Source organism: Oncorhynchus mykiss, chromosome Y (assembly GCF_013265735.2).
Source record: "Oncorhynchus mykiss isolate Arlee chromosome Y, USDA_OmykA_1.1, whole genome shotgun sequence".
NCBI lineage: Eukaryota > Metazoa > Chordata > Actinopteri > Salmoniformes > Salmonidae > Oncorhynchus > Oncorhynchus mykiss.
The window spans coordinates 17,012,401-17,039,181 of NC_048593.1; the positions used below are offsets into that span (position 1 = coordinate 17,012,401).

General features: G+C 48.6%; 1 protein-coding gene across 6 annotated transcripts in view; it reads left to right on the top strand.

The window, feature by feature from the left end:
* Positions 1-26,302, top strand: part of LOC110509722 (NMDA receptor synaptonuclear signaling and neuronal migration factor) — a 50,837-nt gene extending 24,535 nt beyond the window's left edge. Inside the window, exons 3-16 of one of the 6 annotated variants that reach the window (XM_036967934.1) lie at positions 133-933; positions 1,207-1,273; positions 1,510-1,515; positions 8,123-8,191; positions 11,981-12,033; positions 12,752-12,841; positions 15,889-16,016; positions 16,789-16,872; positions 17,110-17,143; positions 18,164-18,234; positions 18,491-18,570; positions 20,371-20,473; positions 22,836-22,911; positions 25,595-26,302. In XM_036967934.1, coding sequence (XP_036823829.1) covers positions 133-933; positions 1,207-1,273; positions 1,510-1,515; positions 8,123-8,191; positions 11,981-12,033; positions 12,752-12,841; positions 15,889-16,016; positions 16,789-16,872; positions 17,110-17,143; positions 18,164-18,234; positions 18,491-18,570; positions 20,371-20,473; positions 22,836-22,911; positions 25,595-25,692 — 1,760 coding nt within the window. In that variant the 3' untranslated portion in view covers positions 25,693-26,302. The remainder of the gene's footprint in view (positions 1-132; positions 934-1,206; positions 1,274-1,509; positions 1,516-8,122; positions 8,192-11,980; positions 12,034-12,751; positions 12,842-15,888; positions 16,017-16,788; positions 16,873-17,109; positions 17,144-18,163; positions 18,235-18,490; positions 18,571-20,370; positions 20,474-22,835; positions 22,912-25,594) is intronic. The other 5 variants (XM_036967935.1, XM_036967937.1, XM_036967936.1 and 2 more) reach the window with 5 other exon arrangements.
* Positions 26,303-26,781: the final 479 nt, after the last annotated feature.

The window sequence follows — 26,781 nt, forward strand, 5'->3', positions numbered from 1 at the left end:
CTCCTTCCGCATGCCGTTGACATAATGTATATGTGAACCACTGATGGCAAATGGATGATCATGTTCCGCTATTCTCTCTCGTCTTCTGCTGTCTGTTTCTATTTCTCTCTCTCCTTCTTCTTTAACCTGCAGCCCATCTCCTGTCTGACACGTTTGTTGTCCCAGACTCTGTCTCCCCTGGCGGTGTCCGTCACCACAACAACAACCATCCATACCCCCACAGGGGCTCTCCGGCCTCCCCTGAGTCCAGCCTGGTGAAGCATCCGCTGGACCACCTCCAGCCCCCGCCCGCCTCCATCACCACCACCAAGACCCGCCTGTCTCTGGAGCGCAGCTTCTCGGCCGAGGAGGACCAGCAGAAGTGTGTGGAGTGCGCCCTGCAGCCCGCCCGCGTCTACACCATCACCGGAGAGCACGGTATGCTGGGTAGCAACCGGGGCAGCAAGGAGAGCCTGGAGCTGGAGCTGCTGAAGGGGGCGTCACCCCTGGTCCAGCCCTCCACCTCCCCCTCCTCCACCTCCTCCTCCTCACCCACCCAGCACCACCTCCGTCACGGTCACCGCAGCAACACTCACCGCGATGACGGGAGCCATCGTCACGGCAACCCCGTGGCCGGCGGCAGTGGCAGCAACCATCACACTCTGAATGTTACTGGTGGGGGAGCCTCCCACCATGGTCACCATGGCAGCCACCACCACCTATCCCAGCAGCCTCTGTCGAGCTCGGTCAGCGCGCAAAACATCCGCAGCTGGGGCGAGGGGGGCAAGGGGGACTCACGGGAGGACTGCAGCCTCAATGTGGTCTTGGACTCTAGTGGGGCCCCGTCCCGTAGCCAGGGCTCCCTGGATCTAGAGAGCTCCCGCGAGGCAGGCAAGCAACACAGGCGCCTAGAGAGGATGTGCAGTGTGGACCGGATGACTGGGCTGGAGAGAGGTGAGACGGGGGAGACAGAGAGGGAGAGGCGCTGAAATCAAAGTGGGGTTGTGGGGGGGGGTCGATGTTATTTGGATTGTGACGTGGTCTGTATTTCTGACTCTTCGTCTCTCCGTCTCTCCTCTGCTGTCTCTCCCTGTGTGTCTCCCTCTCTCCCTCTGTGGAGTGGATTGGTGCTGTGTCCTTTAAGGTTTCCTATTGTTGCTTTACAAACATACAAACTCTATGTGGCTGGCTGCTACTGTAACTTCCATTCATTATATCTCTCCACAGAGGACAACAACTGGTACCCTAAAGACAATATGTTTAGCTTTCAGACTGCTACTACCACCATGCAGGCGTGAGTACCCAGTCCTAATGCTCACACACACACACACACACACACACACACACACACACACACACACACACACACACACACACACACACACACACACACACCTACCCCTCCCCCTCTCTGAACTCACTGACCTCTCTTCTTTAATACACATGTGTTGTAATGGCCATGACCTAAAGGATGTTGATATAGTTCATTTTCTTTATTTTTCATGCACTCCTTTCTCTGACCCGCTGCAGGATATCGTGAGTATCTTCGACCTGTTGAATCTAGCTTTCCTCCCCAGCTCCTTAACCATGTGTCCCCTAACTCCATGACCCTTAACCCACTGACCCTTAACCCTTCCTTGGAGTGAGTGTTTGAAGTTACAGAGGAAACTGCGGGGAGGAAGGTTGAGCCATTTTTTACATTCAGCATCACTCCGTCAAGGGAAATATAGTATTATATTATTCAAACATAGCTTGTCTCTTAGCACATCTTACCCTGGGTATGGGGTAAGTTGTCTCTTAGCACATCTTACCCTGGGTATGGGGTAAGTTGTCTCTTAGCACATCTTACCCTGGGTATGGGGTAAGTTGTCTCTTAGCACATCTTACCCTGGGTATGGGGTAAGTTGTCTCTTAGCACATCTTACCCTGGGTATGGGGTAAGTTGTCTCTTAGCACATCTTACCCTGGGTATGGGGTAAGTTGAGCTGTGGGACAGGGTAAGTTGAGCTGTGGGACAGGGTAGGTTGAGCTGTGGGACAGGGTAGGTTGAGCTGTGGGACAGGGTAGGTTTAGTTGTGGGACAGGGTAAGTTGAGGTGTTGGACAGGGTAAGTTGAGCTGTGGGACAGGGTAGGTTGAGCTGTGGGACAGGGTAAGTTTAGCTGTGGGACAGGGTAGATTTAGCTGTGGGACAGGGTAGGTTTAGCTGTGGGACAGGGTAAGTTGAGCTGTGGGACAGGGTAAGTTTAGCTGTGGGACAGTGTAGGTTGAGCTGTGGGACAGGGTAAGTTGAGCTGTGGGACAGTGTAGGTTGAGCTGTGGGACAGGGTAAGTTGAGCTGTGGGACAGGGTAAGTTGAGCTGTGGGACAGGGTACGTTGAGCTGTGGGACAGTGTAGGTTGAGCTGTGGGACAGGGTAAGTTGAGCTGTGGGGCAGTGTAGGTTGAGCTGCGGGACAGGGTAAGTTGAGCTGTGGGACAGGGTAAGTTGAGCTGTGGGACAGGGGTTAGTTGAGCTGTGGGACAGGGGTAAGTTGAGCTGTGGGACTGGGTAAGTTTAGCTGTGGGACAGGGTAGGTTGAGCTGTGGGACAGGATAGGTTGAGCTGTGGGACAGGGTAGGTTTAGCTGTGGGACAGGGTAAGTTGAGCTGTGGGACAGGGTAAGTTGAGCTGTGGGACAGGGGTAGGTTGAGCTGTGGGACAGGGTAGGTTGAGCTGTGGAACAGGGTAAGTTTAGCTGTGGGACAGGGTAGGTTGAGGTGTGGGACAGGGTAGGTTGAGCTGTGGGACAGGGTAAGTTGAGCTGTGGGACAGGGGTAAGTTGAGCTGTGGGACAGGGTAAGTTTAGCTGTGGGACAGGGTAGGTTGAGCTGTGGGACAGGGTAAGTTGAGCTGTGGGACAGGGTAGGTTGAGCTGTGGGACAGGGTAAGTTGAGCTGTGGGACAGGGTAGGTTGAGCTGTGGGACAGGGTAGGTTGAGCTGTGGGACAGGGTAGGTTGAGCTGTGGGACAGGGTAGGTTGAGCTGTGGGACAGGGTAGGTTGAGCTGTGGGACAGGGTAGGTTGAGCTGTGGGAAAGGGTAAGTTGAGCTGTGGGACAGGGTAGGTTGAGCTGTGGGACAGGGTAGGTTGAGCTGTGGGACAGGGTAGGTTGAGCTGTGGGACAGGGTAGGTTTAGCTGTGGGACAGGGGTAAGTTTAGCTGTGGGACAGGGTAGGTTGAGCTGTGGGACAGGGTAAGTTGAGCTGTGGGACAGGGTAAGTTGAGCTGTGGGACAGGGGTAAGTTGAGCTGTGGGACAGGGTAAGTTGAGCTGTGGGACAGGGGTAAGTTGAGCTGTGGGACAGGATAGGTTGAGCTGTGGGACAGGGTAGGTTTAGCTGTGGGACAGGGTAAGTTGAGCTGTGGGACAGGGTAAGTTGAGCTGTGGTACAGGGGTAAGTTGAGCTGTGGGACAGGGTAGGTTGAGCTGTGGGACAGGGTAGGTTGAGCTGTGGGACAGGGTAAGTTGAGCTTTGGGACAGGGTAAGTTGAGCTGTGGGACAGGGTAAGTTGAGCTGTGGGACAGGGGTAAGTTGAGCTGTGGGACATGGTAGGTTGAGCTGTGGGACAGGGTGGGTTGAGCTGTGGGACAGGGTAAGTTGAGCTGTGGGACAGGGTAAGTTGAGCTGTGGGACAGGGGTAAGTTGAGCTGTGGGACAGGGTAGGTTGAGCTGTGGGACAGGGTAGGTTGAGCTGTGGGACAGGGTAGGTTGAGCTGTGGGACAGGGTAGGTTGAGCTGTGGGACAGGGTAGGTTGAGCTGTGGGACAGGGTAAGTTGAGCTGTGGGACAGGGTAGGTTGAGCTGTGGGACAGGGTAGGTTGAGCTGTGGGACAGGGTAGGTTGAGCTGTGGGACAGGGTAGGTTGAGCTGTGGGACAGGGTAAGTTGAGCTGTGGGACAGGGTAAGTTGAGCTGTGGGACAGGGTAGGTTGAGCTGTGGGACAGGGTAGGTTGAGCTGTGGGACAGGGTAAGTTGAGCTGTGGGACAGGGTAGGTTGAGCTGTGGGACAGGGTAGGTTGAGCTGTGGGACAGGGTAGGTTGAGCTGTGGGACAGGGTAAGTTGAGCTGTGGGACAGGGTAGGTTGAGCTGTGGGACAAGGTAGGTTGAGTTGTGGGACAGGGTAGGTTGAGTTGTGGGACAGGGTAAGTTGAGCTGTGGGACAGGGTAGGTTGAGCTGTGGGACAGGGTAGGTTGAGCTGTGGGACAGGGTAGGTTGAGCTGTGGGACAGGGTAAGTTGAGCTGTGGGACAGGGTAAGTTGAGCTGTGGGACAGGGTAGGTTGAGCTGTGGGACAGGGTAGGTTGAGCTGTGGGACAGGGTAGGTTGAGCTGTGGGACAGGGTAGGTTTAGCTGTGGGACAGGGTAAGTTTAGCTGTGGGACAGGGTAGGTTGAGCTGTGGGACAGGGTAAGTTGAGCTGTGGGACAGGGTAAGTTGAGCTGTGGGACAGGGGTAAGTTGAGCTGTGGGACAGGGTAAGTTGAGCTGTGGGACAGGGGTAAGTTGAGCTGTGGGACAGGATAGGTTGAGCTGTGGGACAGGGTAGGTTTAGCTGTGGGACAGGGTAAGTTGAGCTGTGGGACAGGGTAAGTTGAGCTGTGGTACAGGGGTAAGTTGAGCTGTGGGACAGGGTAGGTTGAGCTGTGGGACAGGGTAGGTTGAGCTGTGGGACAGGGTAAGTTGAGTTTTAGGACAGGGTAAGTTGAGCTGTGGGACAGGGTAAGTTGAGCTGTGGGACAGGGGTAAGTTGAGCTGTGGGACATGGTAGGTTGAGCTGTGGGACAGGGTGGGTTGAGCTGTGGGACAGGGTAAGTTGAGCTGTGGGACAGGGTAAGTTGAGCTGTGGGACAGGGGTAACTTGAGCTGTGGGACAGGGTAGGTTGAGCTGTGGGACAGGGTAGGTTGAGCTGTGGGACAGGGTAGGTTGAGCTGTGGGACAGGGTAGGTTGAGCTGTGGGACAGGGTAGGTTGAGCTGTGGGACAGGGTAAGTTGAGCTGTGGGACAGGGTAGGTTGAGCTGTGGGACAGGGTAGGTTGAGCTGTGGGACAGGGTAGGTTGAGCTGTGGGACAGGGTAGGTTGAGCTGTGGGACAGGGTAAGTTGAGCTGTGGGACAGGGTAAGTTGAGCTGTGGGACAGGGTAGGTTGAGCTGTGGGACAGGGTAGGTTGAGCTGTGGGACAGGGTAGGTTGAGCTGTGGGACAGGGTAGGTTGAGCTGTGGGACAGGGTAGGTTGAGCTGTGGGACAGGGTAGGTTGAGCTGTGGGACAGGGTAAGTTGAGCTGTGGGACAGGGTAGGTTGAGCTGTGGGACAGGGTAGGTTGAGCTGTGGGACAAGGTAGGTTGAGTTGTGGGACAGGGTAGGTTGAGTTGTGGGACAGGGTAGGTTGAGCTGTGGGACAGGGTAAGTTGAGCTGTGGGACAGGGTAGGTTGAGCTGTGGGACAGGGTAGGTTGAGCTGTGGGACAGGGTAGGTTGAGCTGTGGGACAGGGTAAGTTGAGCTGTGGGACAGGGGTAAGTTGAGCTGTCTGACAGGGTAGGTTGAGCTTTGGGACAGGGTAGGTTGAGCTGTGGGACAGGGTAAGTTGAGCTGTGGGACAGGGTAGGTTGAGCTGTGGGACAGGGTAGGTTGAGCTGTGGGACAGGGTAGGTTGAGCTGTGGGACAGGGTAAGTTTAGCTGTGGGACAGGGTAGGTTGAGCTGTGGGACAGGGTAGGTTGAGCTGTGGGACAGGGTAGGTTGAGCTGTGGGACAGGGTAGGTTGAGCTGTGGGACAGGGTAGGTTGAGGTGTGGGACAGGGTAGTTTGAGCCACCTGCAAGTTTCTTTACTTAATTCAATATTACCACTACCTTTTTAAATGACAGGTGTCTTTGGCATCATTAAACTGAAGATGAATCTTTATCAAATGACTCTCTGTAATTATTATTACGTGATTAAACTGATTAATCATGTAACTGTAATTAACTAGGAAGTCGGGGCACCAAGGAAAATATTGGTCTGGTCTCAAACCTTGGCCCTCTCGTTATCGAGGTAAGCTGGTCTGCAAACTTTGTCCTCTCGTAATTGAGAGCAACATGGTCTGTTGAGAAATTCTCAAGGTGAGGGTTTTATTCGGAACATCGAAAAGGGCTGCCTCATGACGCCCGGTCCTGTCTGTGCCCCTGGGGGCGTGCCAAGGACTTAGTGAAACTTTTTAGGGAATTGGAGTTTCCTTCGTTAAACAGTCCAAAATCACATTACACAATTTCACAAACAGTTCCATCCTCACTCATTCATTTTATACAACAATTAGATGTAAGCCTCATTACTGCGGCTATTATATAAACAGCGTTATGGTAATGAGGCCGTATTGTCTCCCATGAGTTTGTCACGTTCTGACCTTTATTTCCTTTGTTTTGTATTTATTTAGTATGGTCAGGGCGTGAGTTGGGTGGGCAGTCTATGTTTGTTTTTCTATGTTTTGGGGCATTTCTTTGTTTCGGCCTAGTATTGTTCTCAATCAGAGGCAGGTGTCGTTAGTTGTCTCTGATTGAGAATCATACTTAGGTAGCCTGGGTTGCACTGTTTGTTTGTGGGTGATTGTCTATGTCAGTGGCTTGTGTCAGCTCAGGTCTAATTTGTAGCTTCACGGTCGTTGTTTGTTTATTGTGTTGTATGCAGTGTTCAGTACTTTCTTTATTAAAGATTTACCATGGACACTTACCACGCCGCATTTTGGTCTTCCGATCCATCTCGCCTCTCCTCTTCAGATGAAGAGGAGGACGATCGTGACAGAGTTTCACAAAATTGTACCAAACGGACCAGTTCGTAGCTGGATTCTTCACCGATCTTTTATACCTTCTCCGGAACATAAATGTTGTTCGGACCTCAAGTTCTGTGAGGTGGAAGAAATTCCTTTGTTCTCTTCTATGAAATCTCTACTCTCTCTCTCTATACTGTGGCCATGAGGAGATAATCTCCTCCAGGAATTTACGACCTCTCTCTGACCACAGCAGCCTGGGTGTAGGAGACAGGGAGAGGGGGATGGGGCTTGCTGTACCCAAAGAGGGCAAACTCATGACACAGGATAGGATTAAAAGTTTTACATTTGTGATTTACAAAACTTGCAATGGGTTTGTAGCTCCCCACATCACTGTGGAGTTCATAGTGTTTGAAAATCATCAAAACTCTTCAACTTTAGATTTTGTCCAAATGCGCCGTTTTCACATACATGTATGTAGATAGTGGTATTATGCTGGAGATAATGAACATTTGGTTGAAAGTGGTGTAGTTGCCCTTTAAGTACAGTGGGAAAAGTACTCCGTCATACTTGATTAAAGTAACAAAAAGTAAAAGTAAATTCTATGCGTCAAATTCCTTATATTAAGCAAACTACACTGCACCATTTTCTTGTTCCTTTTTTCTTTTTGGACAGACATGGGCACACTCCTTCAATCAGACATCATTTACAAACGCCGTATTTGTGTTTAATGAGTCCGCCAGATCAGAGGCTGAAGGAATGACCAAGCGTTATATTGATAGGTACGGGTATTGGACCAGAGTGCTGTCCTGCCTGAGCATTCGAAATGTATGGGAGTAAAAAGTTCACATTTTCTTTAGGAATGTAGTGGAGTAAAAGTACAAATGTTCAAAACTATAAATATTAAAGTCAATTAAAGGTACCTCAAAAAATGACTTAAGTAGTACTTTAAAGTGTTTTTACTTATTAAGTACATTACACCACTGGGGGGTCATGGCACATACCTACAGCTAATAACCCAGACCGGCTGTAAACTGTAGACTGGTCCTACTGCAGTACTGTTCTCTCTCCCTCACCTCTGGCTAACCCACATGGTCAACTCTCCAGCTAAACCCCAGCTGGCCCTAACTTCTAACGCTAACCTTCTTAACTAACTCAAACAAAGAGCCAGCAACCCAAATCCCCATGATGCAAATCTAGCCATTACAGCTATACCCCACCCCCAGAGCTGACTAAACCCCGTACTATAGCTAAACCCTTCCCTAGAAATACCCCCCCTCTCCCCCAGCGCTCTCTCACTCTCCTCGTGATAAGCCAGCATTCCCCCTATCATCTTTTCATTCTGTGCCACGTCCCAGCAGGGCTTTCCGGGGATTTGTGCAGAGAAAGAGGAGAGAGAGGGAGCTGGATTCGGCTGAAGTCATCCAGAGGTAGCTACTGTGTTCTTGGCTGGTCAGTGTGTACTGCTGTGCTCCTGTACTCTCTGACTCCCCCATCCATTATCCATAGGATAGATATAGACTCCCGGGGGGGGGGGGGGGGGGGGTAAAAATAGCATGGGGCACAAGCAGATTGAAATGACGTTACTACCAAGTGAGAGAGAAAAGCCCACTCGGAGTGTGTTGCGCTGTGCCACAGAGGTAGATGGTGTGTGCAACACAATGCCATACATCTGCACTATCCTCTCACTGCTGCAGTGGAAATGGGATTCCGTGTGGTAAGTCAGCCATATGTAAGGTTGTACAACGGAAAGGAGCCTAGCTAGTGCAGCGCTAAAATGGTGACCAGTTTATTAGGTTTAATCCGTTCACAAAAAAAAATTCTGCGACAGACAATTAGTCACGTGGCCATGGCTTGCTATATAAAGCAGGCAGACAGGCATCGAGGCATTCAGTTACTGATCGATTGAACGTGAGAATGGGCAAAATGAGTGACCTCAGCAACTTTGAGCGTGGTATGATCGTCGGCGTCAGACACTCCGGTTCCAGTATCTCAGAAACGACTGCCCTCCTGGGCTTTTCATGCACGATGGAGCCCATTGTTTACCAAGAATGGTGCGACAAACAAAAAACATCCAGTCAGCGGCAGTCCTGTGGGCGAAAACAGCTGGTTGATGAGAGGGTTGAAGGAGAATGGCAAGAATCGCGCAAGGTAACAGGCAGGTCACAAACAGACAAATCACGGCACAGTACAACAGTGGTGTGCAGAACGGCATCTCGGAACGCACAACTCGTCGGTCCTGGTCACGGATGGGCTATTGCAGCAGACGACCACACCAGTTTCCACCCCTATCAGCTAAAAACAAGAAGAAGCTGCTCCAGTGGGCACGCAGATCACCAACACTGGACAATTGAAGAGTGAAAAAACATTGCCTGGTCCTACGAATCCCGGTTTCTGTTGCATCATGCTGATGGCAGAGTCAGGATTTGGAGTAAACAGCATGAGGCCATGGCCCCATCCTGCCTGGTGTCAACGGTACAGGCTGGTGGTGGTGGTGTTATTGTGTGGGGAATGTTTTCCTGGCACACGTTAGGTCCCTTGATACCAATTAGGCAATGGTTCCTTGCCGTGAAGAATTCAGGCTGTTCTGGAGGCAAAGGGGGGTCTGACCCGGTACTGGATGGGCGTACCCAATAAACTGGCCACTGAGTGTATATGAGGCATACGTTGCTATGCTTAATGAAGCTAAAGCTAACTCCTAGAGACACGTCAGGTGACATTGGTAGTGAACCCATTACCCTGGCTACCTCAGCAGTAACAAGGCTAAAAACCCATGAGCAACTGCATATGGGGCCTAGTTAGATAGTTAGCGATGCTAACGAGGCTAAAGCTAACTGCTGGGCAGCTGACTTTGGGAGTGAACCCATTACTGGCAGAGGCTTAGCGGAGTGGCCAACACCTGGATGCATCCCATTTCCAGGGATACAACTAATTCCCTTTCCTCTGAAACCGGATGTGGGAACTCCACTCAGGCATTTTCTTTTACGCCTGCTACGTAAGGTTAGGCAGATTCAGCTGGGCAGACAAACGGACAGATGTTTTCCCACAATGCAGTAGATGTTTTCTGTGGCACGAAGCCTCAACTGGTTAATGGAGGAGCAACAGACCACCCTCCCCTCTGTCTGGACATAGAGAGGTATAAAGAGAGAGGGAGAGAAGGAGAGGTAGACAGAGCTGGAGGAGGTAGGGAGGCAGAGGGATAGTGAGGTAGGGAGAAAGAGATGGGGAAAAGAGATGACGAGAGGTGCATTGGAGCAGCGTACACAGAGGGAGAGAGGAGGGAGAAAAAGGGGACATACCACCAGAGGAGCATCAGATCGGCCCTTAACGCGTGAGCAGCATAGATAGATAGATAGATAGATAGATAGATAGATAGATAGATAGATAGATGTCTAGAGTGGGAGTGGGGTCTCTCCTTCTCTTTCATCCACTCATTAGGGGGACCTGCTGCGTGTCTCTAGTCTGTAGGCACGCGGGGAAAAAGAGGATAGCTAGACTTTGTTCCACTTCATTCTATCAGCTCACACTCCCGCCATCCAACACGCAAAGATAGTGACGAGGCCTGCTCTGCTTTAGGGTTAGGGAATGTTTGAGAAAGGAGTGTTTTAATCACAATATAAAGCTAGTCCGACTGAGTTTTGTTTGACTCTGTGAGTGAAATGAGGTGACGATTGGATTATCATTCATTGTTGGTGAACAATGTTCCTGGGGGGGTAAAACAAGGACTCGTTCTTTCTCCCTCGCTTCTTTCGCCCTTTCTCTCTCTCACTCCGGCCTCCTCATGTCTCGCATGCATCCACCCACACGCGGTGGCTATTTTTGACCCTTTCACCAACAGACATGTTGTAGCCGTGGAGAGCAATCGCATGGCGTGTTGGAGAGATGTGACATATTGTATGAGGGGGGGGGGGAGTTGGCCAGAGAGATCAGGTGTTTATCTCTTCGAAAATAGCAATTATACAGAATGGAATTAATAGGGAACGACAGGCGAACCATTCATGAAATGTCCCTTAAAGCCGGAACACTTTTATCAATGAAGAAGCCGTCTCTGTATTGTCTGTTTTGGGATCTAGGCTACTGAAGGAAACAGGTTGAAACATGTCTACTGTCTGGTCAGAAGCATCTGGAAAAGGGCAGTGGTGTTGAATATACAGTAGCAGCAGCTGACAGCAGGTGACAGATACTAGAGGGTATGCAGTAGCAGCAGCTGACAGCAGGTGACAGATACTAGAGGGTATGCAGTAGCAGCAGCTGACAGCAGGTGACAGATACTAGAGGGTATGCAGTAGCAGCAGCTGACAGCAGGTGACAGATACTAGAGGGTATGCAGTAGCAGCAGCTGACAGCAGGTGACAGATACTAGAGGGTATGCAGTAGCAGCAGCTGACAGCAGGTGACAGATACTAGAGGGTATGCAGTAGCAGCAGCTGACAGCAGGTGACAGATACTAGAGGGTATGCAGTAGCAGCAGCTGACAGCAGGTGACAGATACTAGAGGGTATGCAGTAGCAGCAGCTGACAGCAGGTGACAGATACTAGAGGGTATGCAGTAGCAGCAGCTGACAGCAGGTGACAGATACTAGAGGGTATGCAGTAGCAGCAGCTGACAGCAGGTGACAGATACTAGAGGGTATGCAGTAGCAGCAGCTGACAGCAGGTGACAGATACTAGAGGGTATGCAGTAGCAGCAGCTGACAGCAGGTGACAGATACTAGAGGGTATGCAGTAGCAGCAGCTGACAGCAGGTGACAGATACTAGAGGGTATGCAGTAGCAGCAGCTGACAGCAGGTGACAGATACTAGAGGGTATGCAGTAGCAGCAGCTGACAGCAGGTGACAGATACTAGAGGGTATGCAGTAGCAGCAGCTGACAGCAGGTGACAGATACTAGAGGGTATGCAGTAGCAGTTGAATTGTCCTCTGTTACTCAAAGCACTCACCTGACTGATCTAAATGATGAAGCAATTCAATCGAAAATCTTCAATTACATTTATTTTCATGTCTCCGTCATTTTTTTAAAATCGTATTATGGCAGCCTATTCCCTATTTAGTGCACTGCTTTCCATAGTGCTGTGTTCCTGTGTGTGTCAAAAGTAGTGCACTATTTAGGGTGCCATTTCGGACACAGCCACTCTCTTTCCCTTATTAATTCACTCCTTCCTCTAAGTGATTTTGACTGTCTCCTCTTGTTTTTCTCCTCATGCCCAATCTGCCCACAGGAACTTCCGGAAGCATCTCAGAATGGTGGGCAGCAGGAGGATGAAGGCACAGAGTGAGTCACAGTGTTACTGTGTGCTGTGTGTTCTCCCAACATGTCCGCCCTCCATCAGTGGTTTTGTGTTTTGTTGACTTTGTGTCCATGCATGCCGGGGATTATGCATGGCCTTGTGTGTGATGTGTGTATCGGTGTGTGGCATGCCGTTGTGCACCGGTGAGTGTGTGTGTGTGTGTGTGTTGGCACACGTTTGATAAACCTACGTGTGTGTATGTTTATGCTGGTGTTGAGGCGTAGGTGGTCTGGATATATGAGACGTTAAGCTAACGAATGGGAGATCTCCCCAGTCTCTCATTTGTGAGGCTGGTCATGTTGCACCGAGCCAAAACTCACCCACCCAATGTGTCCTCTGGAGAGGAGTGTGTGTGTGTGTGTGTGTGTGTGTGTGGAGTCTGTGTCTGTCTGTGTGTGTGTGTCTGTCTGTGTGTGCGTGTCTGTGTCTGTGCGTGTCTGTGTGTGTGTGTCTGTGTCTGTGTGTGTGTGTCTGTGTCTGTGTGTGTGTCTGTGTCTGTGTGTGTATGTGTGTCTGTGTCTGTGTGTGTATGTGTGTCTGTGTCTGTGTGTGTATGTGTGCTTGCTTGTGTGTGACTACAACGGCCCATGTGCGTTGGGTGTTCAGGGTGTGTGTGTTCAGGGTGTGTGTGTTCAGGATGTGTGTGTTCAGGATGTGTGTGCGGTGCGTGGGTGTGTGACTCTCTCTCCCCACCTGCACTAGCATTTGCCGAGCGTAGAGCGATGAGTTTCAACCGCTCCTGGAGTGACCCCACCCCTGTCAAGAATGACTCTCCACATGACCCCAGAGACAGTGAGTCAATACAGTCACACATGTTACTATACACACTGACTCAGAGACTCACAAACTGGGCACAGGAAACACACAACACACACAACACACACACACACACACACACGCACACGCACACGCACACACACCACACACACACACACACACACAACACACACACGCTAATCAGCTGTGTCTGCTGTTGATTCTGACACTGTCTGTCTTCCTCTGACCGTGGGTCTGTCTCCAAGTTTGTGATGCTCTCTTGCTTTCTCTGTGAGTATTTGTCTCAAATGATCTGGGAGTGTGTCAAGCTCAGGTCTGGGAGTGTGTGAAGCTCAGGTCTGGGAGTGTGTCAAGCTCAGGTCTGGGAGTGTGTGTGTGTATTGTATATGTATGTGTGAAGCTCAGGTCTGGGAGTGTGTGAAGCTCAGGTCTGGGAGTGTGTCAAGCTCAGGTCTGGGAGTGTGTGTGTGTACTGTATATGTATGTGTGAAGCTCAGGTCTGGGAGTGTGTGAAGCTCAGGTCTGGGAGTGTGTCAAGCTCAGGTCTGGGAGTGTGTCAAGCTCAGGTCTGGGAGTGTGTGTGTGTACTGTATATGTATGTGTGAAGCTCAGGTCTGGGAGTGTGTGTGTGTACTGTATATGTATGTGTGAAGCTCAGGTCTGGGAGTGTGTGTGTGTACTGTATATGTATGTGTGAAGCTCAGATCTGGGAGTGTGTGTGTGTACTGTATATGTATGTGTGAAGCTCAGGTCTGGGAGTGTGTGTGTGTACTGTATATGTATGTGTGAAGCTCAGGTCTGGGAGTGTGTGTGTGTGTACTGTATATGTGTGTGTCGGCATGTGTTTTTCTCTGTAGTTTTTGAATGTTTGTGTGTTTGTTTTCTGTTTTTCCATCTACTTTGTGCCACGGTGTGTCTTAGTCTGCTGATAGAGGTTAGTGTTGATGGCATTTGAATTGTCTATTTGTGTCATGTATTTCTCTCCTTCTCTGACAGTCCAATATTTCTCCTCATAATGGTTGACACAACCGGTGTCTCTACCCTGTCACCTTTCCCATTCTCCTTTTTACCTACTCATTCATTTTCTTCTCTCCTTTTTGACTAGACGATGTTCCTTTGTTTCTCATCTTCTTGCACCTATTCATCTGGAAGGTTGTTATTCTCTGTCACTTCACGTCTGTTTCTCTTTGTGCCTCACTGTCACTTTCTATTGACATCTCTCTCCCTCCCTCCCTTCCATTCTCTCTCCCTCCCTTCCACTCACTCTCCTTCCCTTCCATCCTCTCTCCCTCCCTTCCACTCTTTCTTCATCCCTTCCACCCTCTCTCCCTCCCTTCCACTCTTTCTTCCTCCCTTCCATTCTCTCTCCCTCCCTTCCACTCTCTCTCCCTTCCATTCTCTCTCCCTCCCTTCCATCCTCTCTCCCTCCCTTCCATCCTCTCTCCCTTCCATTCTCTCTCCCTCCCTTCCATCCTCTCTCCCTCCCTTCCATCCTCCCTCCCTCCCTTCCATCCTCTCTCCCTCCCTTCCACTCTTTCTTCCTCCCTTCCATTCTCTCTCCCTCCCTTCCACTCTCTCTCCCTTCCATTCTCTCTCTCTCCCTCCCTTCCATCCTCTCTCCCTCCCTTCCATCCTCCCTCCCTTCCATCCTCTCTCCTTCCCTTCCATCTCTCTCCCTCCCTTCCATTCTCTCTCCCTCCCTTCCATCCTCCCTCCCTCCCTTCCATTCTCTCTCCCTCCCTTCCACTCACTCTCCTTCCCTTCCATCCTCTCTCCCTCCCTTCCACTCTTTCTTCCTCCCTTCCACCTTCTCTCCCTCCCTTCCATTCTCTCTCCCTCCCTTCCACTCCTTCTTCCTCCCTTCCATTCTCTCTCCCTCCCTTCCACTCTCTCTCCCTTCCTTCCACTCTCTCTCCCTCCCTTCCACTCTCTCCCTCCCTTCCATTCTCTCTCCCTCCCTTCCACCCTCTCTCCCTCCCTTTCATTCTCTCTCCCTCCCTTCCAATCACTCTCCTTCCCTTCCATTCTCTCTCCCTCCCTTCCACTCTCTCTCCCTTCCATTCTCTCTCCCTCCCTTCCACTCTCTCTCCCTCCCTTCCACTCTCTCTTCCTCCCTTCCACTCTCTCTCCCTCCCTTCCATTCTCTCTCCCTCCCTCCACTCTCTCTTCCTCTCTTCCTTCCTTTCTCTCTCCCTCCCTCCCCTCTCTCTCCCTCCCTTCAACCCTCTCTCCCTCCCTTCCACTCTTTCTTCCTCCCTTCCATTCTCTCTCCCTCCCTTCCACTCTCTCTCCCTTCCATTCTCTCTCTCCCTCCCTTCCATCCTCTCTTCCTCCCTTCTATCCTCCCTCCCTCCCTTCCATCCTCTCTCCCTCCCTTCCATCCTCCCTCCCTCCCTTCCATTCTCTCTCCCTCCCTTCCACTCACTCTCCTTCACCTCCAATCCTCTCTCCCTCCCTTCCACTCTTTCTTCCTCCCTTCCACCCTCTCTCCCTCCCTTCCATTCTCTCTCCCTCCCTTCCACTCTTTCTTCCTCCCTTCCATTCTCTCTCCCTCCCTTTCACTCTCTCTCCCTTCCTTCCACTCTCTCTCCCTCCCTTTCATTCTCTCTCCCTCCCTTCCATTCTCTCTCCCTCCCTTCTATTCTCTCTCCCTCCCTTCCACCCTCTCTCCCTCCCTTCCACCCTCTCTCCCTCCCTTTCATTCTCTCTCCCTCCCTTCCAGTCACTCTCCTTCCCTTCCATTCTCTCTCCCTCCCTTCCACTCTCTCTCCCTTCCATTCTCTCTCCCTCCCTTCCACTCTCTCTCCCTCCCTTCCACTCTCTCTTTCTCCCTTCCACTCTCTCTCCCTCCCTTCCATTCTCTCTCCCTCCCTTCACTCTCTCTTCCTCCCTTCCTTCCTTTCTCTCTCCCTCCCTCCCCTCTCTCTCCCTCCCTTCCATCCTCTCTCCCTCCCTTCCACTCTTTCTTCCTCCCTTCCATCCTCTCTCCCGTCTCCTCCCTCCTCTCTCCCTCTCTCTCTCTCTTTCTGACGGTGTGCCTGCTCTTTGTGTCGGGGGGTCAGGTGGGGACCTGCCTGCCTCGTGTGGGACCCTGGATGAGGGGGAGCGTGAGGAGCTAGACTGGGAGGAGGAGAGGGAGATGGAGAGACTTGCCTGTGAGGGAGATGACTTCATCCCACCCAAAATCATGGTGAGGGACTAGGGTTTGCAAAATTCCGGTGTAGTCTCTCTAGACAGACTACGTTCGCCTTCAACAATGTACCAATGTTCCATCAGTTTGGCAGAGAGGAAAGGGCAGAGTTGGTACGCATGCCGGATATCCGTCCAGAGCACTATCTGCTCATGTCCTGCTGTAAACATTTCCGCTAGCTAGCTAGATGGAGCTCGCAGAGGATATTTTCAATTAGTGTATTTCACAAGTGAGTAGTTTGCATGCGCCATGACGTTACCATCACAAGCTTACCACCACTGACTGGTTGTGGTTATCTGGGACCACATTGTGTCCGCCTCTGTCCTGTAATCTGTAAGCCCTGCCTACCCAAACTTGTGATTGGGTGGGAGGGTTGTCTGTCTGATAGGGTTGTTATTTCCTGAGACTCGTCTGCATGTGAACATGTTTACTGAGTTGGAATAGCAAGGTTGTTGTGATTCTTCAACACATGAATGGAAATTAAGCTTGTGAACAAACAAAAAAAATAACGTACAGAAATAAGTGGGCTATTTTTAGATCCTTAACTGACTGAAATAAAGTGGAATTGACTCCAATCCCGTTGAATGGCAGTAAAGAGCCACAGATATAATGCATCTTGGCTGCTCAGACATACTAGTATGAATAAGGAATGTTAAGGGCCCAGCAGGCATTGGTTTAGAGACAAAACCCAACAGAGAGAGACAAGTGAATGTGACCCTCCTTTCTCTTCCATCTTCTTCTCCTCTATTCTTTCTCCGTCTCTCACTCTCAGCTGATCTCCTCCAAAGTCCCCAAGGCGGAGTACGTTCCCACCATCATCCGCAGGGATGACCCCTCAATCATCCCTATCCTCTATGTGAGTGGAAGCATTTATGATCAAGTACACACGTGCATACAGCTGGAACAGAGCAGTAGCTAGCCAACTGCTATGCTTTGGTCTTTGACACACACAAACACACACACACACACGAACACACACACTTGACACCATCAACTTGTTCTCTATGTCTGCATGCACATATGATAAATCAATTATCATGCATAATATTCAGTGAATGGATATTGAGTGGATAAAATGTCTCTGTATCTCCAGGACCATGAACATGCTACGTTTGATGATATCCTCGGTAGGTAAACTGCCCTTTATGTGACTTTGTCTTTATTAGTCCCAAATGGCACCTTATTCCCTACGTAGAGCGCTAATTTTGTTATGGGCTCCGGTCAAAGGTAGTGAACTATGTAGGGACTAGTGTTCCATTTGGGACGCATTACGTGTTTGCTTTTTGTGTGGAGAAATTCTGTTTTAACTGTACTCCCTGTCCCTCTCTCCAACCCCTCTCTCTGTCCCTCTCTCCAACCCCTCTCTCTGTCCCTCTCTCCAACTCCTCTCTCTGTCCCTCTCTCCAACCCCTCTCTCTGTCCCTCTCTCCAACCCCTCTCTCTGTCTCTCTCTCCAACCCCTCTCTCTGTCTCTCTCTCTAACCCCTCTCTCTGTCCCTCTCTCCAACCCCTCTCTCTGTCCCTCTCTCCAACCCCTCTCTCTGTCCCTCTCTCCAACCCCTCTCTCTGTCCCTCTCTCCAACCCCTCTCTCTATCTAACCCCTCTCTTTGTCCCTCTCTCCAACCACTCTCTCTGTCCCTCTCTCAAACCCCTCTCTCTGTCCCTCTCTCCAACCCCTCTCTCTTTCTCTCTCTCTAACCCCTCTCTCTGTCTCTCTCTCTAACCCCTCTCTCTGTCTCTCTCTCTAACCCCTCTCTCTTTCTCTCTCTAACCCCTCTCTCTTTCTCTCTCTCTAACCCCTCTCTCTTTCTCTGTCTCTAACCCCTCTCTCGTTCTCTGTCTCTAACCCCTCTCTCTGTCCCTCTCTCCAACCCCTCTCTGTCCTTCTCTCCAACCCCTCTCTCTGTCTCTCTCTCCAACCCCTCTCTCTGTCCCTCTCTCCAACCCCTCTCTCTGTCTCTCTCTCTAACCCCTCTCTCTGTCCCTCTCTCCAACCCCTCTCTCTTTCTCTCTCTCTAACCCCTCTCTCTGTCCCTCTGTCCAACCACTCTCTCTGTCCCTCTCTCAAACCCCTCTCTCTGTCTCTCTCTCTAACCTCTCTCTCTTTCTCTGTCTCTAACCCCACTCTCTTGCTCTCTCTCCACAGAGGAGATTGAGAAGAAGCTAACAGCCTACAGGAGAGGCAGCAGAATCTGGAGGATGCTCATCTTCTGTCAGGTGAGACAGGGGGAGAGTAGAGCGAGAGAAAGATAGGGGAGAAAGAGAGATGACAATGATTATGAAAGGACAAAAGAAAACCCTTGTTAGGTTGAATGTAAATCCCGGCGGGAAGATAGATAACAATTCAATTAGCGATTTGAAACGCTGGAGTGGAGGGGCTAATTGTTTGACTACTGCATTTCCTGTGATTGCCAGGTAGTGGTGTTGGTTTGAATCTTGACTGTGAACTTGAAAAGCAGGTTTTTTTTTATAGGGAGGTCCAGGGCATCTGTACCTGTTGAAGAATAAAGTGGCCACATTCGCCAAGGTGGAGAAAGAAGAGGACATGAGCCAGTTAGTGTCATCAGTCATACTCTTCATACAGCAGTCATACTCTTCATACAGCGGTCATACTCTTCATGCAGCGGTCATACTCTTCATACAGCGGTCATACTCTTCATACAGCAGTCATACTCGTCATACAGCGGTCATACTCTTCATACAGCGGTCATACTCTTCATACAGCGGTCATACTCTTCATACAGCGGTCATACTCATCATACAGCGGTCATACTCTTCATACAGCGGTCATACTCTTCACACAGCGGTCATACTCTTCACACAGCGGTCATACTCTTCATACAGCGGTCATACTTTTCATACAGCGGTCATACTCTTCATACAGCGGTCATACTCATCATACAGCGGTCATACTCTTCATACAGCGGTCATACTCTTCATACAGCGGTCATACTCTTCATACAGCGGTCATACTCTTCATACAGCGGTCATACTCTTCATACAGCGGTCATACTCATCATACAGCGGTCATACTCTTCATACAGCGGTCATACTCTTCACACAGCGGTCATACTCTTCATACAGCGGTCATACTTTTCATACAGCGGTCATACTCTTCATACAGCGGTCATACTCATCATACAGCGGTCATACTCTTCATACAGCGGTCATACTCTTCATACAGCGGTCATACTTTTCATACAGCGGTCATACTCTTCATACAGCGGTCATACTCATCATACAGCGGTCATACTCTTCAGACAGCGGTCATACTCTTCAGACAGCGGTCATACTCTTCACACAGCGGTCATACTCTTCACACAGCGGTCATACTCTTCACACAGTGGTCATACTCTTCACACAGCGGTCATACTCTTCACACAGCGGTCATACTCTTCACACAGCGGTCATACTCTTCACACAGCGGTCATACTCTTCATACAGCGGTCATACTCTTCATACAGCGGTCATACTCTTCACACAGCGGTCATACTCATCATACAGCGGTCATACTCTTCACACAGCGGTCATACTCTTCACACAGCGGTCATACTCTTCATACAGCGGTCATACTCTTCACACAGCGGTCATACTCTTCACACAGCGGTCATACTCTTCACACAGCGGTCATACTCTTCATACAGCGGTCATACTCTTCATACAGCGGTCATACTCTTCACACAGCGGTCATACTCATCATACAGCGGTCATACTCTTCACACAGCGGTCATACTCTTCACACAGCGGTCATACTCTTCATACAGCGGTCATACTCTTCACACAGCGGTCATACTCATCATACAGCGGTCATACTCTTCATACAGTGGTCATACTCTTCAGACAGCGGTCATACTCTTCATACAGCTTTCATACTCTTCATACAGCGGTCATACTCTTCATACAGCGGTCATACTCATCATACAGCGGTCATACTCTTCACACAGCGGTCATACTCATCATACAGCGGTCATACTCTTCAGACAGCGGTCATACTCTTCAGACAGCGGTCATACTCTTCATACAGCGGTCATACTCTTCAGACAGCGGTCATACTCTTCATACAGCGGTCATACTCTTCATACAGCGGTCATACTCTTCATACAGTACCTGGATGGATCCCAAATGGCACCGTATTGCATTTACAGTGCACAACTTTTGACATGGTGGAACCCTTTTCCATATACAGTGCACTATTTTTTTTTACCAGAACCCTAAGGGCCCTGCTCAAAAGTAGTGCACTACATAGGGAATAGGGTGTCATTTGGGACGTATACATACAGTACCTGTCTCTCTGTTAGTACTGTTAGAGTAGCAGTATTGTTGTAACTGAACCATGTCGTCCTCCTACAACAGGTTCTGGAGGAGGCTGAGTCGGTTTATGAGCAAAGTGAACCCTGAACCCAACCTCATCCACATTATGGGCTGCTACGTCCTGGGAAACCCCAATGGAGAGAAGGTACACTACAGTTCTCAATGAAGAGGGTAGAGAATCCCTCTTTTTCTTTTCTCTCCCTCTTCTCTCTCTACTCATCTCCCTACTTCTCTCCCTCCTCTCTCTCTACATCTCTCCCTCCTCTCTCTCTACTTCTCTCCCTCCTCTCTCTCTACTTCTCTCCCTCCTCTCTCTCTACTTCTCTCCCTCCTCTCTCTCCACTTATCTCCCTCCTCTGTCTCGTCAGTGTTGGTAATGAGGCCTACTACTGTTGTGTCATCTGAAAACTTGATGATTGAGTTGGAGGCGTGAATGGCCACGCAGTCATGGGTGAGCATGGAGTACAGGAAGGGGCCGCACCAATGTTTGCGGATCAGCGAAGTGGAGATGTTGTTTCCTACCTTCACCACCTGGGGGCCCATCAGGAAGTCCAGGACCCACTTGCACAGGGCGGGTTCAGACCCAGGGCCTCAAGCTTATTGATGAGCTTGGAGGGTACTATGGTGTTGAATACTGAGCTGTAGTCAATAAAAACAGCATTCTTACACAGGTATTCCTCTTGTCCAGATGGGATAGGGCAGTGTGCAGAGTAATGCCGATTGCATCGTCTGTGGATCTATTGGGGCAGAAAGCAAATTTAAGTGGATCTAGGGTGTCAGGTAAGGTAGAGGTGATATGATCCTTGACTAGTCTCTCAAAGCACTTTGTGATGACAGAAGTGATAGTAATTTAGTAATTTACTTTGCTTTCTTGGGTACAGGAACAGTGTTGGACATCTTGAAGCAAGTGGGGACAGCAGACTGGGATAGGGAGAGATTGAATATTTCCGTAAACACTCCAGCCAGCTGGTCTGTGCAGACTCTGAGGACGCGGCTAGGGATGCCGCCTGGCCGGAAGCCTTGTGAGGGTTAACACACTTACATTTATCGCATATTGACTGGATGATACATCATAATTTACACTTCAAGGACTCGTATCCTCAGAATTCAGGATCTTGGGAACTGGTTCTTAGAATTCTCCCTCTTGGCCTTGACTCAATACTCCCAGCACATTAGCATTCTATGTGTATTGGCAGGGTGTATTTACTGGGAGACAGATTGGCAGATCAGAAAAACAGCTAGGATGGGCTTGCTGCTGAGTGGAGACTGTTGTGCTCGACGAAGAGAAATCAAGCTAGCTTCAATAAAACACTAAAGCAAAGGCTCCCAGAATGAGAGTTGTCAGCCAGAGCTTCTAGAGCCCATTAAATGACAGATGAGTTAATTATTTGATTCTCCACATGCGTACGTCTCCAGCGGGGAGTATGAAAGAAGTGTGTTCCTCAGAGTGTCATCACACAGCACAGCATCATGTTGTTTACACAGAAGAAGCAAAGCGACCGGCAATCACTGGGTGCCTTTAAAACGTTTTCTTCTACACACATACACACACACACACACACACACACAGACAGTCTCTCTCACTCTCTCTCTCTGTATCTCTCCATCTCTCTCTCTCTCTCTCTCTCTCTGTATCTCTCTGTATCTCTCTCTCTCTGTATATCTCGCTCTCTGTATCTCTCCATCTCTCTCTCTCTCTCTCTCTGTATCTCTCCATCTCTCTCTCTCTCTCTCACACTCTCTCTCTCTCTCTCTCTCTCTGTATCTCTCCATCTCTCTCTCTCTCTCTCTCTCTCTCTCTCTCTCTCTCTGTATCTCTCCATCTCTCTCTCTCTCTATCTCTCTCTCTCTCTCTGTATCTCTCCATCTCTCTCTCTCTCTCTCTCTCTCTCTCTCTCTGTATCTCTCCATCTCTCTCTCTCTCTCTCTCTCTCTCACACACTCTCTCTCTCTCTCTCTCTCTCTGTATCTCTCCATCTCTCTCTCTCTCTCTCTCTCTCTCTCTCTGTATCTCTCCATCTCTCTCTCTCTCTGTATCTCTCCATCTCTCTCTCTCTCTCTCTCACACTCTCTCTCTCTCTCTCTCTGTATCTCTCCATCTCTCTCTCTCTCTCTCTCACACTCTCTCTCTCTCTCTCTCTCTCTCTCTCTCTCTCTCTCTCTCTCTCCCCATCTCTCTCTCTCTCTCTCTGTATCTCTCCATCTCTCTCTCTCTCTCTGTATCTCTCCATCTCTCTCTCTCTCTCTCTCTCTCTCTGTATCTCTCTCTCTCTGTATATCTCTCTCTCTGTATCTCTCCATCTCTCTCTCTCTCTCTCTCTCTCTCTCTCTCTCTCATTCTCTCATTCTCTCATTTGCCCTTCCTGTCACCCATCTTGGATGAATGAGGAGTTTGCCATAGCCTAAAAGCTTGGAGCTGGGTCCTTTCGAGGTCCAAGCTCCCCCGGTGAGGAGGGAGAGCCAGGCTGGAGGATTAATTGGTGTCTGTTCTTATCTTTGGCCAACAGCTGTTCCAGAAGTTGAAGAACCTGATGAGGCCTTACTCCATCGAATTCGAGTCGCCACTGGAGCTGTCTGCGCAGGGTGAGGACTGTCAGCGACATACACTCTCCTCTCCTTCCCTCCCTCTCTCCTTCCCTCCCTCTCTACCTTTCCCACTATATTTTGGTGTGAGTTAGATAAGGTCTGCAAGGTAAATGGCACTGTGGAGAGGGTCAAACAAACCTGCTCAGCTAGCACATTTGGTTCCTTGGCGGTAGCGGGAACGTATGTATTTGGTCTCACATTGGTTGTGGGAACGAAGCCATGCGTTTCGTGACCGGTAAAATTGAACTTTTTTTCAACATTCTGAGAACATAAGGGAACATTTAGCCTGTTATGGGAACATTTATTTTTAGGTTGCAGGGAGGTTCTTTGAACATTTTCCTGGGAGGTTTTATTAACTCTCTGAGAATGGAAATTAGAGGTCATTTGGAGGTTTTTGATGAACTTCTTTAAAACGTTCACTGAATGTTTCAATAAGACTTTTAATAATACTGCTACCTTATTTTGGGTTAACTTTGTTTTATTACTCCAAGCACAGGTAGGACACATGGAAACTAATCTTCTGTTCTCTATCTATGGAATTAGTCCATTGCACCACCAGGATGGAGCTAGCATTCCATTTTTTTACGCAAGCTGTTAATTTAGCCTATTAAAACAGACCCCGATACAAAGAAAACAAGCACTCATTAAGATCAGGTGTGGCCAATTACTTTTGTTGGTGTTGATAACGGAATGTATATGTTTTTAAACGTTCTTAGAACGTTCTCTGAACGTTACTAAAGTTTTTCTTAATGTTGCAATTTGAAAACATGACTTTAAACAGAACCATGAGGAAACCTGTAGGAAACGTTATGCTTGAAGTACTGAAATTCCCACAGAAGAACGTTGTTCATTAATGTTCTCTGAAATATTTGAGATGATTCCCAGTGTCAAACCAGTTGGAGAACATTCCTAGAACATTAGCAACATTTAAATGAAATGTGCCCATGTTTGAACCTTTAGGAAGCATTCTGTTAAAGTAATGAAATACCAAGAAACAACGTTTTTTTTTGTCAAGTTCCGTAAATGTGCTGAGAATGTTCCAAATCCAAGCAACTATGCTGTACCATTCCCAAAAAGTTGTGGGAAGGTTCTATGCAAAATAACCATATGAGATTCACTCTCACCAAGCTCGAAAGGCCATGATACACTGGCAATTTCTTTGAGGCAATATTGCCGAGCAATGTTGCTGGCAACAGAGTGGGGTATGAGACACTGGAGCAATGATGAGCAGTGAGCAACATGGACATGAATAATAGATTTCATATGAAGCAGCATATATCAATTTCAAACTCAATTTCCCCATTAATTTACTCATCTCCTATAGCTTGTTGTTGGCTGTTAACGCCCACATCTGAACTGGAATTTATCAGCTAGCAAACAAGCAACAAAGAGGTGTTGCCTGTGCCCTGGTTATCCACTCAAACCTACTGCCAATGCAGACATAAGGATAACTAGAATTAGAAAACATATTACTTGACAATTCGAAGCACGGAAATGTAAATGGTAAGCTAACCAGCTAGTTAAACATACAAAACAATTTAAAACGAAAAATGAAATCTGCATGGCTAGCTAGCTAACAAACTAGCCTGTTTGTCCCATTGACTTATTATGGGTTGCCGTTAGCATGCTAATCGATTAACATGCACACCACCGTGGATATTTTTGTCAGTTAAACATGACAAACTGAACACAGTATGTTAGCAGTATGTTAGCATTAACGTTTCATGATATAATGTTGTAGTGAGAAACATAAGAGACGTTAATGGCCAACATCTCACTCCAACATGGGAGTAGATTTTTTCTCGCTTCAGCTGAAAAATGGTTGCCATGTTTTCCAAAATATTTTGGAACAGCAGACTGATCACATGACCAATATTTGTGCTCTGATTGGAGGATTCCTACAAATTGCCCACTAGGTGGCGCTGCTGATCAAGATTCCCCAGAAAGTAAAAAGTTGCTCATTTTCAATGTAAAATAGTTGCAGCAAACATTGCCTCTCCAAAATGTCAGTGAATCATGGCCTTAAGGAACATATTGTTCTCAGAACGTTATGTGCTAGCTGAGTGCTCCCTGAACAATGAATGACACCGTGTCAACACACAATGATAGATGGTAGAAGTTGAACCATTCATTGTAAATTATATTGTTATTGAGAATAACAAGTCAAATGTTAAAGAGATTATTATCACATTCGATATCTGTGTGTAACAATCAGCAGTTGCTACTTCCATTTTTGGACTTATTAATGAATGATATGTACCCATTCATTCTTGAAGAATATAACTTATAAAATGCCTCATGAGCTTAGTTCAACTGTCATACCCCATCAGAGCCCAACATATAAACTTGTTTTAGTCCAATGTTTGTAAATAAAGCAACTGTAAACAGACACTATATAGCCACAGACATGGTTAAAACATCATTTTGATATCATGCATGGTTAGTCTTTGCATCCATAGCTCCCTCTATTAATCCGAGAGTGGTTACGTTTCCCTCAGCTTTTTACCGAAACAGGGGTGGAGAGGACGCTTTGTAATTGTTTCAGCTGCTGATTGCCGCTTTAAGGTGCAATCACCTGAGGGCAACATATAAATGAGCAAATTCTTTGTATTATTAACAAGGTAAGGTACCCTGAAGTGAAACGCATAATTGAGCCTCCACTGTACCTTCTTTTATCCAGGAAAAGAGATGATTGAGATGTACTTTGACTTCCGTCTCTTCCGCCTGTGGAAAACTCGCCAGCACTCCAAACTCCTGGACTACGAGGATCTTTTATGACGGGGCTCCAAGTCAAGTCCGTCCTGTAGCATACATGCAGTCTATACTGGGACAGGAGGACCTACTGAACACCACTGCTCAACTCAACCCTACTGCTCAGCCCCACTGTAACATCTATCACACCTGCTTTCATCCAGGAGAGGACTGGGAGAGGGGGGTGATGAAGAGGAGGACGAAGAGAAGAGGGACAGGAGTGATAGAGAGGTCGAGGAGGAGGCGAGGGGTGACATAGCAGCTGTCATGGTGCTGTGTGTGTCACCCATTATTTATTTCAACCCGCCTCTTCACCGCCTTCGCAACCACTAAGGTTTGAGGATCAAAAAGAGAGACACCCAAGCAGAAGGGATGCTAGAAGGACAACAAGAACTGAAGATGGAGAGAAAGAGTGAACGAGTAGAACGGGAGAGAGATCTTCTGTGCTCTTGCTCTCTCCCTTTATGAAACGAGGAACAAAAACATGTATTATCATGTTTGAGGTGCTCATAGCACTTTAAAGGGCAATTGTCTGGTTCTGTTCTGGTTGGACCTCTCAGAGAAATCCGGATTGGAAAAGCAAAATTCAATCCATATGTAGGTGTGTATGTACAGTGGGGCAAAAAAGTATTTAGTCAGCCACCAATTGTGCAAGTTCTCCCACTTAAAAAGATGAGAGAGGCCTGTAATTTTCATCATAGGTACACTTCAACTATGACAGACAAAATGAGAAAACAAAAATCCAGAAAATCACATTGTAGGATTTTTTATGAATTTATTTGCAAATGATGGTGGAAAATAAGTATTTGTTCAATAACAAAAGTTTATCTCAATACTTTGTTATATACCCTTTGTTGGCAATGACAGAAGTCAAACGTTTTCTGGAAGTCTTCACAAGGTTTTCACACACTGTTGCTGGTATTTTGGCCCATTCCTCCATGCAGATCTCCTCTAGAGCAGTGATGTTTTAGGGCTGTTTGCTGGGCAGCACGGACTTTCAACTCCCTCCAAAGATTTTCTATGGGGTTGAGATCTGGAGACTGGCTAGGCCACTCCAGGACCTTGAAATGCTTCTTACGAAGCCACTCCTTCATTGCCCGGGTGGTGTGTTTGGGA